The following is a 19497-nucleotide window of genomic DNA, read 5'->3' as shown; positions in this document are numbered from 1 at the left end:
TTCCAAACAATAGTGAATCCGAACCGAACCATAACACAAAAAAAAACAAGCAGTGTGACTCCCTGGTCAAAAACTTAAATAATACATAACCCCTTTACATATTTGTCCAGATTTTTATAGCACGAATTCCCTAAATCTACAATTCGTATGTTAAAATAACCCTCAAAGTGAATCAAACTTTAGTACAAAAAATAGTACACCTCTGCAATCATTGATTTATAAGCGACAAATATACGAGTTTCAGCAACAATCAAGGTAACTGGGTGAAAAAGTAAATTAGCCACATTGCGTGAAGTCGGGTTATAAATGAAATTTCAAAATCTCATGTATAAGGAACATAAAGGCGTCACAGGATAATATCATCAGCGTTATGTGATAAGCAACGGGTAAAAAACGGTTAACAATGCACTGAAAGTGAAGAAAATGTTAGTTGCGGTTTTAGTTTAAAAACGAGCACTTACAGAAAAAAACGTAGCCACTTGAGGAGCAATTTTTCAGTTGTACAGCTGTATGAAAATTGCACACAGGTAGGCCTATGAAATTTTAAAAGCTAAATATCAAATTGAAAAAGCCAACTGTTTAGGTGTCAGACAAAATAGTAGTGTTAATTCCAAATGTACTGGAAAACTAGTCAAATTATGTTTTTGAGTAGATTAATGCGCCCGGTGCTTTTTTTCTGCGACCTGGCAATATGCGGCTGGAATCAAATGCGAATTTTACTTGTAGTTGTTAACTCAATATAGGCATATTTAGTATGCAACAAAGCAAAATCACCTTGTGTTATATAAAGGTGCGGCCCGCGATCTAATCATTGTATTTGTATTTGGGCCCATAGCGACAAAGGTTGCACATCTCTGGCCTAGATGGTTAAAAATGTATGCTTTTCGTTTTGCCCCTTTAACTACAGTTTTAAAACTTTAAAATTGGCTGAAAAGAAGCATTATTTTTCAAATTAATCTTGACTGATTTTGGACCCTTTACAAGCCTCGAACAGGTGTCAACAATTTCTATAAGTCAGTCTAAGTTCTGAAGAACCCTTCCATTCATAAAATATCCTTTTCCAAAATTTGAAAGTCAACGGATAACGAAATTGTTCACCATTCCACTATAAGAAGTAGAGCAACAAAAAGTAGTTGAAATATCGAACTAGTTGCAGCTCTGTAAGCTTTTTGTGTAGCGAATTGGTTTGTGATTTTTGTTTTAGTCTTGTTTCGGTCTTGTCCATCTGATAAGCAGCTTGGGCGAGCGATAGAGGAAAATGAGTTTCGCAAACAAATCCTCCTCCAACTCGAACTCAGCTTCTTCGCGAACCAAGAATATGTCGTCACAAAGTTGAAGGATTCGATCAACGCAAGGCAACTCGCTGTAACGAATTCAGATACAATGTTTAAAACAGTTTAATTCGGGTGTGATAATTTGATTACTGCGTTTAATAAAATAGATGTAACGCCCATATTGAGTGATTTGTCCGTCTCTGTGTGTTGTAACGGTTTTGGCACATGATTTTACTAATGCCAGTAAAAGCATGTTAACTAATATATATTTCTGTTTTGATAAATGCAAAGAGCTTGTGTATAATGAATATATTTAATGCCTTGCACTGATAGTGACAACCGAGATTGTTGAGACGTCTACAATAGATATTATTGCTTTAGATTCTATACTCTGTATACAAACAAATCCGGTTTATCGCATATGGTAACCAATTCGTCTGGTTTTTATCATGCGATTAACCGGATTATTTTCTTAAACAATGGCTAGGGGTAAGGATTTGCGATCTCTTTGCATAAACGGATTTGTTTGTACAAGCTCTAAATTAAATTAAGTGAAGTTTTTCTAAGGAGCAGTAGGATCCCTTGACAAAGCATATGATTTTTACCCAAATGGATAAAACGTGTGATTTGAAAATTGTACTTACAGGAACATAATAGTTGAAGTTGATCCCCAAAACACGGAACGAACGAGTTTTCCGACCACGAGTACGACTGACACATAAAGTCCAATGATTCTGGTAATAAACATATAGTTTAAAAATATTTGGCATTCAACCAATTTACATTTTAAACAAAATTAGGGTCCACGCACGAAAGTTATTTAGCTGCATACAGTACACAACGTATCGACCTATACAGTCGCTTCAGTGCAGCTGTTGATAAGACATTGGCTGTAGCATAGTTTTTGTATTTCCAGAAATTTTGGGTAAACTTTTATCTTTAAAATCTGTCCAGAGGAAACCAGCAAAAATGGCCCAAAATGACCTGCGGGTCCGCGACTACATTTCATCCGTTCTGCGAAGGTATTTGGTCTTAATATAGCTCTTAGAAAAAGTAAAGGTTGATTACCCGTTACAAGGTAATTTACTGCGAAAGTATTTCCGCAACACCATGTAGGATTAATTTCACCAAGTTTCGCAGGACTCATAAAAATGATCAATCTTTAAGTTGCTACATAATTGAGAGTAGCACTATCTGACTCTAAATAATATTGTAGCTCTTGCTGGTGCCGCAAAATCGCTTCGCGGACCACAGTTTTGGAACGGCGCTGCGTTAGGACTTGTCAGTTATATGACCGTCGCGTGTCATTATCAATGTCAAACAGCCAGCTGCAAAATAAGTTTGCTGACCTCTGACTTATAGAATAGCACAAACACTCACCCGTAACTGACTAGAAAATTGAGACTAGAAGGCGATACTTTGTCACTAAGTATCACCATTGGCAATTGAACTGCGGCTGAATTCGTTTCAAACACGCTCCACCAAGAGGTTGTCGGATTCGCTGGATCAGTACGAAGAGCCAAGCTCACGTTGAGGTAACTGTTGCTTACAGGATTTGCTAAAATAAAAGAGTTAAAAATATTAATTTGAAAATCTGTAATTAAAAAAGTAAAAACAAAACGAAATTCTTAACCTTAAAGATAAAATACGTAAATTTGAAAATGTATTAAACTAAAAAGTCACCATACTGAATTGAACTTTTTTTTTGCCTTGCTGGCCAAAACTTGAATTATTGTATTTTACATTCAAGTATACTTTTCAAAAAATATCAAAAGCGACAAATATCATTACAACACAACTTACTTAAGTACAAACTTGTTGCTGCCAAAGCTTTTGAAGAAGTTGCAGGGGAATAGATATACTGAGGATAGAGATTGAAAACGGTTCTAAAGAAAAACAAAGAAAGCTTTAGGTGGGAATAATTGTTTAGTGCCGGCATGACACATGTGGTTTGGGCTCCAGTGACACCTTGTGTACTAATTATGCTGTTAAGCTGTTAAACAGCGCTTAGAACATCTACAATGCGAAGTAGGGTTATAAGTCGGATCGAGCTTTTCGGGGCGGGTTCTTGTTTGAACTTGGATAAAACTTGATTCTGTCTCATTTCCGGCAAAGTTTCACCACATTTCGTGTCTAATTCAGGTTTTGTTTCAAAAAATTTTAGTTTCTGCCTTTTACTTTCAGATTCAGGTCAGGTTCGAAACCGGCTTGATTCGGACCAAACTTCACATCTGGCGTTATTTGTACCGCATTTTTGCCAACTTTTGGGTCTAATTAATACGCTTTGTTTTTCAATAAACAATCGGTTATAGGCGGGGTTTCAGGCTTGCACTTGCGTATTGAGGTCATGTTCTGGCTTAAATAAGTTGGAATAAATCGAGCTTAATTCGGGCCTAAATTCACATTCGGTATCATGTGTGACGCAATTACACTAATCTTTGGGCCTAAATCGGGATTTGTTTAAAACTTTTTTAATGAACTTACTTTTAACGTTTGTGTCTCAGGTTCCTGTGACAGAAAATCTTATAGGCAAAGCATTAATACTTACGCAGCAGTTATGTTGGTGTTGTTTCCGACCAACAGCTCGTATAAGTTCTTCCTTGCCACAGAATTCGAAGCGAGAGACAAAGTGTTGGAACCGACTGCACTGGCCACCGTCGTTTTCGACGAATCTCTGCGAAAAAAGCGGATTTTTTTACCCATATAATAATTCGAAGCTAACACAGTTTCCTACTGCTTTTCACATACTTGACTTTATCATTGACAATTTTGTACGAGTATTTTTACGTTGTTTTTATATGGATTATAAGGGTTAGTTAAACATTACTTTAAATGGGTTAATGAGTGTTATTTTTTAATTGAATGTTACTTAAGATGGGAGTTAAATGGTATGAACCAAGCCATGTAACGTTGTAACTAAACTTTTAGCTAACAGGCGTTGATAGTAACTTAGGATATATTAACATCACAAAAACAGATCTGACCAATTTAGCACTGCTGGATCTAAGCCTAAAAAGTTAGTTTATTTTTCCGTATTCACCTAATTGTGTCCTTCCTACAAAAATTAAGCAAGAGTTAGTACTGGGATTTGCAAAAAATGGTGTCAGTTTTAAGCATTACTGAAGAGGATGTGTATACAGAACTAATTGCTACATCACAAAGACTATTATACTACTGGCTACGTCACATATATTTACGCGTCATCTGGTGACGTATGACAAGGTCTTTTTCTTAACAGCAAGTCATCTTTATTTCTACGACACACACAACCAAACCAAGTTTAAAAAATGGTAAAAATCGTAACTTAAGCAGACTTGCCTACGAATGACAGGAGAAAAAGAATATAACTCTCTACTTTGTGATCGAGTTTTATAAACATTGCTAAAAGATAAGTTTACAAAACCTAACTAACACTAACACACTATACGAGTGGTGTGAATATACGTTTAAACACAAAACGAAAACAACTAAAAAGAAATTCAAAAAACAACAGTCAACTAGAAGGGTGGCTTAGCACATATAGCCCTTGCATATACACTATAACCTATTTTAAAACATAAATATATTTCCTATGCTTATTTTGTATTGGGTCCCATATTAGCCATCGTCTTTTATAACTTTAGTCGTTTCTGCAGGCAAAAACTCATGGGTCCCCACACATGCAAAGTTGAAAATAATGCAATTCAAGAGATAACCATGAGAAAGTCCGGTGTTGTAAGGTAAAACACAGTGATCGGCACTGGGCTTAAATAATAATACTATGTAGAATACGAACTATAAAATTAGATTCACCCCAAATATTGTTTGAAGTATGTCCTATTTAACGTTTTAAAAAACTGACCCATTTTAGGGGGCTAGTAGGGCAACTAATTGGGTTCGACACACAAACTAAAAAATATATAAAAACCACAATGACTCAATCAATCGTACTGCAAAATTTCAGCCCAATCCGCCAATGTTTAAAATTTCGCCCACTAGAGGTGTTTTGAGCAAGAACCGTTAATGTTTCTGACGTCATAGGGCTGTTAACAAGCCCCTAACTGCCATGGCGCAAAAACGACCACCAACGAGCAACATACAACTGGTTGCCCTTGTAACACTATTGCTCCAAAGAAATCTTTCATTTGTGGTGCCCAGTAACACACAAATATGTTTTACACCAGTGGTGGCCAACCTATGGCGCATGCGCCAAACGTGGCGCATTGCATGATTAGAAAGGGCGCATTGCCTTCTTTTGAATATCATGAAAATCAAATCAAAAATCTCATTAAACCAGGTAAATAAATTTGATCAAGTTTATCAGAGTTATTTTTTACTTAATAGTTCTTATTACTATCCTTTTCATGCAAAAGTTGTTTCTTTCTCCTTCTCTCTATATACAAGAAGTAGTCATAGAAGGTGGGGCTACGAGACATTTATGGCGCATACAACACAGTATGTTAAAAAGTTGGCGAATGGTATGTAGAAGGTTGGCCACCCCTGTTTTACACTTTAGGGGCTTGTTGGGTAAATGTTAGGACTACAGGGTTGAACACAACAATCGACACCTATAAATGGCATACTATACAAGAAATCCAAATTTCAGCCAATTCTGACACTGTTTAAAAACTCACCCATTATAGGGGGCGAGCGGGGAAAATACTGGGGTTATCAACAAAAACAAAGTGGGATGCACATCTACATGAATATATCTACCATCTGTGTAAATTTCAGCCAAATCCATCAAACATTTGATGGAAAAACGAGTCGGACAAACTTCGGGGAAAAAACACCCATTTTAGGGGGCTAGCGGGGTAAATACTGGGGTTATCAACAAAAACAAAGTGGAATGCACATCTACATAACTATATCTACCATCTGTGTAAATTTCAGCCAAATCCATCAAGGATTTGATGGAAAAACGAGTCGGACAAACTTTGGGGAGAAGAAAAATGAAAGAAAAAAACAGAAAAACAAACAAACATTTTGAGTAAAATCAATATGTGTCCCCTTCAGGGAAGGGGACCCATAATTAACTAGACTTGCTTACGAATGACACGCGAGGAAAACATCATGCAAGTCTCTTATTTTGTGAGAGAGTTTATTTAATTACTCCTGAAAGATAAGTTTGCAGAACGTCATACCAAACACACAGCAGCTGGTGTAAAAAACAAAACAAAAACAAGTTGAAAACTATCCCCGAAAAATCAAGTCAACCAGACTTACGATACTAAAGAAAACAAATTAAACAAGTCTCTTACTTTGTGAGAGTCCAGTCAAACATAAGGCGTACAGGATTGGTGTTGTTTGGAAGCAATCTTGCGGCAAGTAACTGTCGCTGAGGCGGACTAATGATCCACTTGGTTTTAGACTGACCGTCAATTTGCACGTTAACTACTTCGTTGTTTGAGAAGCCGGTTAGGAATGAAGCAGCAGACTTTAAATTATAAATGTTGCAAATTTGAAAATTTTGTGACTTGTATTTTTATTAAAGCCTCTTAACAAGGTGGTAGCGCCCTCCTTTGGGAGTTTTGTTAATAATGAGGGCTTACACTTTAACTATAGAGCACACCAGATTATACAGTTAGGCAAAAATATTCTATAATTATTTATGTACGATAAGGTACATTATGACCACAAGTAATTTTAAGCAACTTTTTGAAACCTTGGAATAATAGCAAAATAATTAAACGTTTTCATTTTCTATACAACACTACAAACTTTATCATTTGTTGCTACTGCTGTAACTTGTTACTTACGACTTACCGGATTGTTTGCAAATTGTTTTTGGAAAGTTGTGAATTGGTTTGCAGTCATGGGAAAGATTTGAGTGGTGTCTGCTGCGACTTGGAACAAAGGCTGAAAAACAAGAAAACGCATAAGGCTTTTGAGAAGAACTAAAAATCAATTTAACATAAAAATACCTAGCGCAAATACGATAAAATTTTTATGATATATTCACTACATAAGGGCTGTAGGTACCGGCAAAAAATAGCACTTTAGCTTTAGTCAACTATCTCAAGTAGTTTCCATCAAACTGTTTGTTAAAGGGAATATGCATAATAACCACAAAAAAGGGATAGAACTAGTGAGCAAATAAATGAAAGCCACAAATTTATACCTCAAATGTTCCGAGCGTTATTTTCACATCGACTTGTATGGGATTATTGGTGACTCCGGCAAAAGTCGTAACTAGGTTCATGAGTAGGAGTGGAAACCAGATGATAAAGAGTAAGATAAATACGAGGAGGCCTCCAATCAAATATTTCAGCCAGATCTGCTTGGCTGCTCCTCTGGGAGATGGGTATTCCTGTTGGTAAACAATTTTATGTCACGATTGTTGGGCTAAATTTGCTTTTTAAAACACTTCAGTTTAAATGTCTGGTAAATAAATGCATGTGAAGTTAGCCAAAGTGCCTCGAAGTTGGCTTGAAAAAAATTAGGCGTTTGATTGCAACAAACTTTTAGCAAATGTTTTCGATACTTTATACTTTCGCAAAAAATATTTTTGATCAAAACTGGACGTTTTGACTAATTTTTCGCACTTTCAAAACCAACAGCCTATAAAGCTGTAAATCTATGACATGATAGAGACATAAGAGTTGTTAATAAATTGTACTTTGCAGATACACTGTTTGAAAGGCATGATTAGCAACTTAAATCCTATATTTTGTCTTTTAAACAAAAACGGAAACATTTCGCAAATCATAAAACGCAACAATTAACCTATTGCAGGAAGCATCAATGCACAAATTTAATCAGCTACCAAAAATAAAGAACACTAAAATACATTAAATGGGTTAAATGTAGGTGAAAAAAATATTTTATTACATGGTGATCTTGTTTTTAGCCCACTCGTATTAAACTATTATTTTTGTGTTATTTATATGTGACTGAGTTAGCACATAGGGCAAAGTGGGTTGCATTTTCCTTTTTTGTTGTGTGTTTTAGTTGGGCTTACTTTAAATGTGAGGAACGGTAACTACTTTATGTTAGGTTATAAATTATTATCTTGTAATTCTTCTCGAAAAAACACGTTTTCATTCTGTTCGCAATCTTCAAATCATATATTGCGTTTTTTTCACTGAGAAAAACTGACCTTTTCAAACACTCTCCAGCATTTCAACTCAAAAACTTCTGCATGAATTGATGAAAGTTTCATCCATTCTCCCATTCCCATTGTAGTCTCTGTATACATCCAGTTCATTATTGCTGTCAACTCCGCCAGGAAAGGGATGGCTCGATACCTGTAATATGAACAACAACAACATCAATGGGCACCTGCAAAACAATTGCAAGATGGGGCACACTTTGACACATACTTATATATCTATTGTCATATATTATGTACATATAGGCTTAAATTATATATGGTACAAATGCGTTGCTTAAAACCCTAAACACTTGACGATGCAAAAAAGCACGTTATGCGTGTATCATTTTGTGTGTTTAAAATCAAATACGTAAATAAGGCAGACATTGTAAAACTCGCTTGTTGAGACATTCACTGACACACATTTTCAACATCAATTTCCCCTGACCCAGCAAATATATTAGATACCAAAACTGCACATAGCTTACCCTTTGAACAAGAACAAGTTTGCAGTTCCAAATGATTTGGTCAGAAAATTTCCACAGACCCTGTTGGGATATCCCACACGAATTTGGTAAGCGGAGAGCAAAAAGTAAAGTGCTTTGAAGAAATACCAGATTTGAGCCACATAGTTCTGGTAAAATGGCCTGAAATGCACAAAAATTGTTGTTGACATTAAGTCTTCTAAATGCTCAGTGCTTTAAACAATTCCTTTTTAGGAAGGATATTGTCCAATTTAAATCATTCAAATGTTATATTTTGAAAACAACAACCTAACATTAAATTTTTTTAAGAGTACGTTTTCTTGTTTAACCTTCTACATTTTATAAATTAAAAAAAAATTCAATGGGAAACATGTTCAAAACTAGAAGGGTGGCTCAGCACATATTTCAATTGCACATACACTATAACCTATTTTGAAACGTTAATATATTCCCTACACTTTTTTATATTGGGTCCCATGCCACCCACTGTCTTTTATAACCTTAGTTGTTTCTGCATGCAGAAACTCATGGGTCCCCCACACATGCAAAGTTAAAAACTATGCATTTCAAAAGACAACCATCAGTAAGTTTGGTGTTTTAAGAAAAACTGTGGTCAGATCTTCGCTTAAATAATCATGCTATTAAAAGTACTAACAATGTAAATCTGATTCAATTCACACATTGTTTGAAATAATCTACTAACCATCCCAATGTCATTCAATTCAGACATTGTTAAAAACATGGACCCATTTTGGGGGGCTAGTGGGGTAAAAACTGGGGTTATCAAGTCAAACGAAGTAGATGGCACATCTGCATAACCATATCTACCATCTCTGAAAGTTTCATCGAAATCCATTAAACATTTCATGGCAAAGTGGGGTGGACAAACTTCAGAGAAGAAAAAAAACAAAGAAAAAAAAAATCAAGTAAAATCAACATGTGTCCCCTTCAGGGAAGGGGACCCATAATAATTGTACATTAACTGCAAACAAATAAAAAAGGTAAAATAGAAGTATTTACAATTTTAAACATAGTATTTTTGAATAAAAAAAAGACAAAACGAATGTCATGAAAAATTTAAAAAGTGTCACCTTTGATTGATTAAAGGTAAAATGAAAAACATCCAGACATGGATTCCAATCACAAGAATGATTTGAAAGATCAGCTTGCCTAGGAGATTTTTTCGCAAGTATAAAGCACGGTCAATAAACATCATAGAAAACTAGAACAAAAATGTCAGGTCAATGAAATTCATTTCCAGGTATGAGAGAAATTTGGGATGTTTTATTTATACCTGTATCAAAAGCATGGCTAGAAATCCACTTGGAACACGGTTGGATTGTAAATTTGAAACCACATTTGCTTGTTGTGTTGAATAAGCCTGCATATATGAAAAGTTATTACAAGCTTTACTAACAAACCCATGACAAAAACATAAACAAAATGTGTAATACTTGTGTCATTTAATAAAATACAAATTGCCATTTTAATGCTCTCATTTCATAAGCCTTGAAAATACCAAATTGGTCAAACGCATTCAACAGATACAATAGCTGACCAGTGTGATAACTTTTGGAGTTTTTATGTTTGATAAATAATAACAAACTGATATATGACAGAACAACTAACACAAAATACAATGAGCACACCCAATCATAGAAGCATGTAAAGCATATGTTTAATCTCAGAAACGTTTGGTGAAAAAAGAAACAAGCCAAGATATACTTCTTAAAAAATTTGTGTCATAACTAATTTTAAGCAAAAAAATATTACAAAAGAAACACAGCATAGCTTACCCCGAAAGCCCAGTATCCAAATATTATGATAATAAAGTTGATGACATCACACAGGAACATGTAGATGTAAATGTCGGTAACTGATGTAAAACGCTGATGTAAGATTGAGGCAAGGTGAATGAAAGGCCTCTTGCACTGATTATACACTCTGTGGGTAAAAAATGTCAGTTAGCATAAGACACAATAAAAAATCAATGCAAGTTCGAGAACCACTTAGTTCAGAAATCCGGTCCTCTAGAACAGTGGTACCCAACCGCTGGTCCGCGGACCGGCACTGGTAAATATTTTGCCGGTCCGCAAATTATTTTGTATCTTTATACTTTTTAAAGTAGGCCTATTGCAAAGTTGTTGGCTCTAAAACTGGGGTAGCTTTCCACCGTTAATATCCGCAAAATTACTTAAAAAAAGCTTTTGTGACGTTTATGATTGTTTTGTCATAAACTGCGTCTAGCATTCAACATTTCTTTGTAAAACAAAGTTATTCTTCACTTTTAAGATGAGATTCATACTGGCAGCTAAACAACAGCAAACACCCCACTAACATTGACTTTGTATGTAAATAGATTGGCGTTTTGTTGTTTAAGTTGATTGCCGTTTGGTTCACTACGATCTTTTGTTGCCGCTCCGTGGATTTTTTTTAAGTTTTTACCGGTCCAGTGGCGTAGAAAGGTTGGGAACCACTGCTCTAGAACAGGGGTGTCAAACTCGTGGGGTTCGGAGGGCTACATTGCAGTTTGAAAATTATGCTGAGGGCCGAATGTGATTTTTAATACAGTTTTATACACTTAAACAACCTTTTCGCTACTACAGCCGCATCGCAGATCTGTATTTCACCAACAGCCGCCAATTACCTGCTGTTTTTTATTTTAAAATTACAGATGTAAAGAAATAGGTTTATATCACATATATACCATCTAATGACACCCCAAAAGCCCAGGTTAATTTCCAACTTGATGCACAGAGTGAGCTGCACAGTGTGAAGATCAGTTTTAATTGTTTGTTACGTCATAATCTATATTGTGACGCTTGTGGTTCCCGTTTTTTGGCATTGTTTGCATACAGTAGGCGTACAAAATGTCTAACGCATATGGCTACTAGGCTGGTGATACTCTTTCCAGTCCCACAAAATCTGTTTAGAGCAGTTTAAAAATTACAATTGTTGCCAAATTAGTTTTAATTGCGTCGCGGCCGCCAGTACCTATATATTTGTTCACGGCCGCAAAAATATCTGACAAAATAATACTATTGTTGTTGAGTGTTCGTGGGCCGCATTTGAGGGCTTTGTGGGCCGTGAGTTTGACACCACTGCTCTAGAAGATATTTAAAGATAAACAAAAACGTTTTTTTGATATAATCGTTATGTTGGTTATTTAATAGTTGTGCTCTAAACTGTTAAAATTTGCACATAAATGAATTTAATCTTATGCCACAGAAGGTTGTGGGATGTTACCTGTTGGCAAATGACTTTTTCTTCTTCTTTTCCCCCTTTGTTGATTCTTGTTTAGCGATTAGAGTTGCCTGTTGAGAAGTGGTCGGTTCTTCAGTGGCCTCCGCTACAACATTTCATATTTTTTGGTAAACTCTTGGTACTTTTTATTAAGACGGATTAGGTAAAAACAGCAAGCTTATATTGCGATCATGTGATACAATATTGTGCATAGTACAAAATTTGAAATATTTTTACACTGTTAGGGCAAAATTTCACATACATTTGCATGTCATGCAACCTAAACACTGTATTGTAATTTTCCTTTCAAAGTTACATATGATAAACTTCAATAGTTGTTATCTAAGAAAGTTAGGTCATCATTTGTGAGAAAACATGAAGTTATGATATGACAAACTATTTATTGCCTTTGTTAGGTCTGTAAACAAGTCAAAACAATTCTTGTGCTTAAACCTACCTTCTTCCTCTTGACATTGTTCCTCCAATTTATCACTCTTATCCCACAGACCATGGACCTAAAAAAATCACAGAAATGACCAAAGAGATAAAATAAGGCATAAAATGAATCTCCAATGTTTGTTTTAAGAGCAAATATCGGAGGTTTTACTGGGTCAGTTCTTCCAAAAATAGACATTTTGAATGTTTATGGTCAATTCTATTTGAATAAGGAAAATACTGATGATGCCCTTATATAAGTTAATTTTGTTTTCAAACAATTGTTGGCTGATATTAATTCAAAACAACTTACTGCAGTTAAAACAGATTACATCTTATACTGTACGGCAATATTTCTGTGACAACTTTGTGTAAAAGTTTGTGTAAACTTTGTGCAATGCAAGTTAAATTGCCCTTTGTTTCAAAGACATACACTGGAGCAAGAAATATCTTTTTTGCAAAATAAATCAAAACATGAAACTGGAAAAATTTGGTCCAAACCAAATTGTCCACAAAGTATGGAAATCCATTCATATACCTTGATGTGGTTTACTTACATTATTACTTCAAATTGAGTGGTGTTTAGCACAAACTGTATATATGTACAGTTAAAGTTAGGAAACAATTTAGTTAATGCTAGAGGAGATGAAAGAGTAGTTTTATAATCATCTTGGAAAAAATTCTCATTTGACAGATATTTGAATTTTTAGCATCTTTGTGTGATATTTATTTTGGCATTTTGAAAAAAATACTGAGCACACATTTAAACCCAAAACAAAGTTAAAAAACTACGACTTTGTTACTAAACCCTATGAAATCATATAACCACATTTAAAACAAGTCTATAGAGTGAACTACCTTAAGTATTGATATGTGAAAGAACACAGCCAACAATTGTAGCAGTTCCATAACCATCCATGATGATTTTTGTTCAATTCCTAAAAATCGTGGTGGCCAAAACGGGTCATTTTTGTTGAGATTAGTTTGAGCTTGTGAGTTCCAGGGAAACAACTCAAACTGGAAAATGAACTTGATGACAATGATCACCTGAAAAGAAAATATATAAATTAGCTACATATAACAGCATTATAAGAATAGGAAAGAATGTGTATAAAATCAGGGTGTTACACAAGTGTTATATCACTCATTTATGGTGTAAGAACACAAAAGCAATACTAATTAATTTTGATTTTATTGTTTTATTTTCAATAAAGTATGTGCCATTGAAATTAAAGTTGGAAAAGACAGAATAAAAGTTTTAATTTTAATGTTATTCAATCTTAATGTTCAATTATTATGTCTGTTGGTTGTTTTTAGTGCATCTGTTAATACTACTGCGTCAAAAAATGGTAATATCTGTACAGTTTCAAACACATTTACAAACAGATCAACTGTTGAAATTGTGGAAGAATTAAGTATACATAAAAATGCTTGAAAAAAGTAAAACTGACCTGCAGATATACTAGTACAAATGTCCAGAAAGTTTTTGTTGGTCTTGGAATACAGAAACAGGCCCATAGAAACACAGCAAGTGGTAGAACAAGAGATAGCATGGATGCATTGAGCATTAGACTCAAGATAAAGAGAAAGTAACAAACAAGATCGGTGTGTGAGATAATAAGATACCTGCAAACAGGTAATAACGAAAAGTTGCTAAATTTGTTTTCACAACTATTTGAGCTATTAAGCAATATATTATTATGTAACTTAACAACATTCTCTACTATTGTCTATTCATGTGAAGATGAAAACATGAAATGTTTTTTTAAGATTTTTTGCACAAGCATAAACCCGTTTTTATTGCTTGGGGTGTTACAAGCTATTTTCTTACCACAAGGCATAGAAAAATCGTAATACTCTGTGCTGATCTTTGTCGAATTCAATGGGTTGCAAATCCACCCATACACTGTCAGTAGAACTCCTAAAAACAAAGGTTTTGTAAGAATAAAATGAGCACAGCTAAATTAGAATTTTAGATCACTGTAACATTAAGTTAAAGATGTGAAACTTGTTACCTTTTGGCCGAATGCAGTCTAATATACAAATCCATGCAATGACACACTTAAACATATTTAATTGCATATAAAGACATATCTGGTCAATTTAAAACCTTTTAATTCAATAGGGATTGTGAAATTGTAGCCTATCACTTGTTACGAAAATTGACTGCTAAATCATATAATCATTCAAACACATTTTTTTGTTCAAACAATTAGTTTCTGTAAAAAGTTTCTTTACATGTATAAAAGTTTTGTCAGATATTTCTTTTCTGAAACTGAAGGGAAAATTTTCTGCCCAGATAATGTGAAAAATTATATTTCGGGTCCAATAGATGTGCATAATGACATAGGTAGATTGCCACTTTAGCTCATATCTGTATATGCATACTTTGATGGAGATGCATCTTTGCTTGCAGCTTCCCCATCTTCAACAACAATTGCAACATCACTGTTGGAAGCCTTTGGCTGCAAACAAAAATATACTGTTTTAAATCCAGAAAAAAATACACTGGTTTTGAACTAGTTGATTCTGTACTATGTATACAGTTTTTAAAAATCCACTGTTCGGGGCCAGTGGGAGAACTGATGGGTCACTTAGGGTCAAAATTTGGAAGGATCAACTTTGGATAACTAACTAACATGTATGTAAATTTAAATAAATGTCAAGCACTCTTTCTTGACCAAATGCTTTAAACAAACCAGCGTTAACTACGAAAAGGGGTCTATAAAAAATCAAGATACACAACCTATTCTCAATGTGCATACATTTCTGGTTGCAAAAGTGAAGCAATTACAATTTCTTGATTAAAAAAATTTCCAATTTCTCATTTATTTCTCTTTTCATAATATGCAATTTTTTTCTCGTCATAACTTATTCTCATTAAGGACACATTTTCAGATAAAAAACATAGCACCTACCTCAAGGGAACATAGTTCTTCACTCAGTTGATCTTTCTCTGCACTAAGTTGTAAACTGATGTTTCGATAATCCTGGTTGAATTCGTTTAACTTCAGTGCAAGGTAGTCCACACCGGAAAGAAATAGTTCCAAGCAAAATGTGGCACCCTTCTTGATTTTAACTGAAATTCAAAACAATTGCATCATTTCAGTCATTAAATATCCTAGTTACTCCAGCCAGACACAGTACTAGCAATTTGTTGATTTTTTGTATGTACAGAAAACCTTAAAATCCAGCCAGTTTGGAACAACCATTTTGTGTGGATTAGGTGAACAACCGGATTAACCGATGTCAAATAATTAAAGACATACCACATTACAACTCATTTATACCTCAAGTTTTGTCCGAATTAGGCGAAGATCTATTAATCAAATCCCGTTTAACCAAGTTTTTTTTGACATGCACTTTAACAAATTTATTCTCATCATTTTTTGTTACCCAGCACTGATGGAGGTTTTTCTTCTTCTTGTTCTTGTTCTTCCCCATTTTCAACTTTCAGCTCAACTTCCTTAGGATCAGTTGTTTTATCTTCCTTATCTGTTGCTTCATCCACCACCACATCAGCAGCATCAACAGCATCCTCAGTGTCCTTGGGATCTTCTACTTCTTTCTTATCAGTTTCACCTGTTAAATTACACTCATTTAATAAAATGCAGTCAAATGGCAAAAAACTTACAAGAAACAGGTTTGCATGAGCCACTAGTTTTTTACAGTCACTTATATACAGTAAAATAATTAAGCATCATTAACATTGAGCACCAAAAATAACCCTCAATTCATTGGCTAAAGGATATTTTGGTGCCCAACATTAGCTTATATCCAATATATATTCAATAAAGAAAATCATTTGTTTGTGAAGATAAAGCTTTTTTGATAAAGCGTCATTAACTCAGTGGTATTCTGTTACTCAACTCCAAACCAAATCCACTACTAGTCAAATGAAGCTTATTATTTATTTTTCAAGGTGAAGTGCTTCTGAAGATTGACCACAGCATTTAATACCTGTTTCTTCCAGCTTTAGTTTGTCTGCCTCCCGTTCCTTTAGTGTTTCATCCAACCCAACTGTGCCTACTTTGTGTAGCATCTAAGAAAATCAGTAAAGCTTAATTGGCCCAGAGAATCAGAACCCCAGATTAGCAAATTACTGGTATTAAGGAAACTACTTGGTCATTAGTTTCAAATTAAGTCCAGTCAGATTTATTTGCATTGTCACCACATTGTGGCAACTCCACAGACTGGCAATTGCCGAACAGTCCTAGTGGGGCCTTTATTGCATTTGTCGTGCAAACTTATTATTGCTGCACGGTTTCATAAACAGCAAGGACACAGAAAGAAACATAGGTTATCAAGTCAAGTGTCCTGTTATTTCATTAGTAAGGGGTTGCAAAAAAAGCTTTTCATTTCACAATGACAAAACAAACATTGCTTAATAGATTATCACAAAATTAACAAATTTAATACCCTTTGTGATAACTCTAACAATAAAATTTAGGTATGATATGTTTAAGACTCATGAATACGGCGACATATAACACAAAAGTAACCTTACCTTTATGGGACCCATAATTTCCTCTGGGGCCATAGAGGGATCTTTTCTCCCATCGTCTTCTTCAAACATGTAATAATCCCCAGCACGTATGGCTGCAAAAGATTTATGTCAGTGTTTTAATTTCACTTTTTTTCGTTGCAAAAAATATTTCAGCGTTTAAATTCAACTATATAGAGTTCTTCTGACAATTGTATTTTTGTACTGACGTTTTGACACTGAATAACACTGAATGCATGTAGTGCAGTGCCTGATAAACAATGCTTCAAAAGAATTAAACACAAGCACAGCACAACATGATAAAAACACGGTGTGATAACAAATTATTAGGCTTCCAATCTTTGAGCAGGTGCCAGGGGTTTTAATTCCACTTTTAATACAATTGCAAAAAATTGTCAATGTTCAAATTATACTTTTTTAAAACAGCACAAAAATCTTACCATCAGTATGAGATGTAATTGATTTCATCCACTTGGTAACAGCAGAATACCGTGCCTTGAGGTCTCTCATTCTGTTGTTAAGTTGACTAATATTAGTGATATGTAATATATTTAAGAATCATAACTTGTGAGTGAAACTCTTACGATTTGATAATGACTCCTAATTCCTCCTCCTCAAGTCTTTCCCTTTCACGAACTTCTTCAATCAGTTTGTCTCCAAACAATTCAGCCCCTCTAAAAAGTTAAAAAGATCTAATTTAGTGACACCAGACAGTTACATAATTCACAGCGCTGACACTTGAATTTAAGTCTTTATGCTGTTTCAAGAGTTACTGCATGGTCAAAGTCTCGAGTTTGCTGGTTTAAACCCCACCCCTGGACAAGTTTTTTTTTTTCAGAGCATGAAATTGGTGGTATCGATTTTACTGCATAATTTAAAACTGCAGACAGTGCACATTGCTTGGACCTATAAGGTCTCATCAGTGCAGCTGGCGACAAGAGATAGGCCGTATTGGCTGGTTCAGCCATCTAACAGCACTCCAGTTTGTTTGAGAAACAGTGTGCACTGTCTACAGCTTATCATATATTGACTTGATGCTTTTTTGGTAATTTAAAATTGTTCCACTAAACCAGGGTTCTTCAACCTTTGTTTCTGTCGTTACCCAGATATGACTTTCACAAAAAACAATTTACCACATAAAGTGCTTCTTAAACCCAATGCAAGTTGAGAGTTTGTAACTAAACATAATAGCAAAAAAATCTACTTGCCTTGCTGCCAACTTCAACGAGGCTTTCATGTCATTGGAAACATGCCAGAAGTAGTAAGATGTGAAGATTCGTCTTTGCATCAACAGAAAAAGGAAACATATAAAATCCCAGGTGAGTCCAGCATTAACGTAAGACAGTTCACAAGTCCCTGGGTTTGCCACTGTTGGTACTAAAATGTCAATCAAGATGTTAAAATTAGAACACTAGATGTAGAGCATAAAAAGATGGTTGTCATTTTACAATTGATTGAAAATTAACAACATAATTTCTGACCACAAATATTACACAAACACAGGTAATTAAATAAGGTTAAATTTATAGTGGTTGAAATTTATGGGTAATATCTTATCAATAAGCAACACATTTAAGAGCATCTAGCATAAAAAATGTTTAGTTTAACGCAGAGGTGCACACCCTAAACCAAGTTTATGCGGCCTTGAACATTAATCCTACTATATAAATACTGGCAGCTGTGACGTTAATAAAACTCTTTGCTGAAATATTTAGATTTCAAAACTGTTTAAGACTTTGAATTTTTTTAAAAGACTTTGGGGGCTGGAAGGAGTATTTCTAACCCAGTAGACATATGTGTCAGACTTGTAGGCCTATTGTGTGCAAACAATGCAAAAAAACATCTGATAACACCACAAACTTTTTCGGGCGCTGTTAAATGGTATATATATGAAATAATTGTATTACTTTACATCAGTGATTTTGAAACAAAAACAAACAGACACTTATGGTTGGCGAAATAAGGATCTGTGATGCAGCCAACATAGCGAAAAGGTTGTGCACCCCTGGTTTAGCCCATCTCTAGTAAGAAGTTTAATATTACTTGTAAGGCTGTAGCCAGCAGGATATGAACAAACCAAGCTCATGAGCTGAACAAATGCACAAGCTTTTTGTCGTAGTGTGTCAATATACACACAAGATGCTATTTGGAGTGATGCTTTCAGCGTTATCACAGCTACATTATATCCTGAAAATAAAAAAGTTGTAATTAATAACAGCAACTCGAATTACAAACTGTTTTCCACTTTGATGAGTTCTATAGTGTTTTGTGTTAAAAAGTTTTTTTTTAATAGTTAAGTAATTGCTTATTGTACACTTATTTAAAAAAAATGTATTCCACACATAATTGAATTTTGTACAAGATTCAAGGATTTAAAAGAATTGAAATTTAGGATAAAAATGTTTCATACAAAATTCTTACAAAAAGAACAAATATTGTTTTCCAACTAAGATAAACATTAAAATCAACCAAATCTATAGTGAA

General features: G+C 34.6%; 1 protein-coding gene across 1 annotated transcript in view; it reads right to left on the bottom strand.

The window, feature by feature from the left end:
• Window positions 1-203: 203 nt before the first annotated feature.
• LOC145230361 (piezo-type mechanosensitive ion channel component 1-like) overlaps window positions 204-19497 on the bottom strand; it is a 36498-nt gene continuing 17204 nt past the window's right edge. The window contains exons 30-56 of the mRNA XM_080095787.1: window positions 19057-19200; window positions 18222-18390; window positions 17598-17687; window positions 17454-17524; window positions 17017-17108; window positions 16470-16551; window positions 15906-16091; window positions 15428-15588; window positions 14898-14974; window positions 14341-14430; window positions 13961-14135; window positions 13368-13556; window positions 12532-12589; window positions 12078-12180; window positions 10628-10775; window positions 10126-10212; window positions 9923-10053; window positions 8835-8993; window positions 8353-8500; window positions 7375-7563; window positions 7020-7112; window positions 6515-6690; window positions 3823-3948; window positions 3078-3160; window positions 2655-2832; window positions 1919-2008; window positions 204-1363 (exon numbers count right to left, since the gene is read on the bottom strand). Of these exons, the coding sequence (XP_079951913.1) occupies window positions 1201-1363; window positions 1919-2008; window positions 2655-2832; window positions 3078-3160; window positions 3823-3948; window positions 6515-6690; window positions 7020-7112; window positions 7375-7563; window positions 8353-8500; window positions 8835-8993; window positions 9923-10053; window positions 10126-10212; window positions 10628-10775; window positions 12078-12180; window positions 12532-12589; window positions 13368-13556; window positions 13961-14135; window positions 14341-14430; window positions 14898-14974; window positions 15428-15588; window positions 15906-16091; window positions 16470-16551; window positions 17017-17108; window positions 17454-17524; window positions 17598-17687; window positions 18222-18390; window positions 19057-19200 (3458 nt within the window). The 3' untranslated portion in view covers window positions 204-1200. The remainder of the gene's footprint in view (window positions 1364-1918; window positions 2009-2654; window positions 2833-3077; window positions 3161-3822; window positions 3949-6514; window positions 6691-7019; window positions 7113-7374; window positions 7564-8352; window positions 8501-8834; window positions 8994-9922; window positions 10054-10125; window positions 10213-10627; window positions 10776-12077; window positions 12181-12531; window positions 12590-13367; window positions 13557-13960; window positions 14136-14340; window positions 14431-14897; window positions 14975-15427; window positions 15589-15905; window positions 16092-16469; window positions 16552-17016; window positions 17109-17453; window positions 17525-17597; window positions 17688-18221; window positions 18391-19056; window positions 19201-19497) is intronic.

This window comes from Phallusia mammillata, chromosome 5, assembly GCF_965637545.1.
Source record: "Phallusia mammillata chromosome 5, kaPhaMamm4.hap1.1, whole genome shotgun sequence".
NCBI classification, from domain to species: Eukaryota; Metazoa; Chordata; class Ascidiacea; order Phlebobranchia; family Ascidiidae; genus Phallusia; species Phallusia mammillata.
The sequence above is the reverse complement of the archived record's forward strand: the minus strand, read 5'-3'. Positions and strand labels throughout refer to the sequence as shown.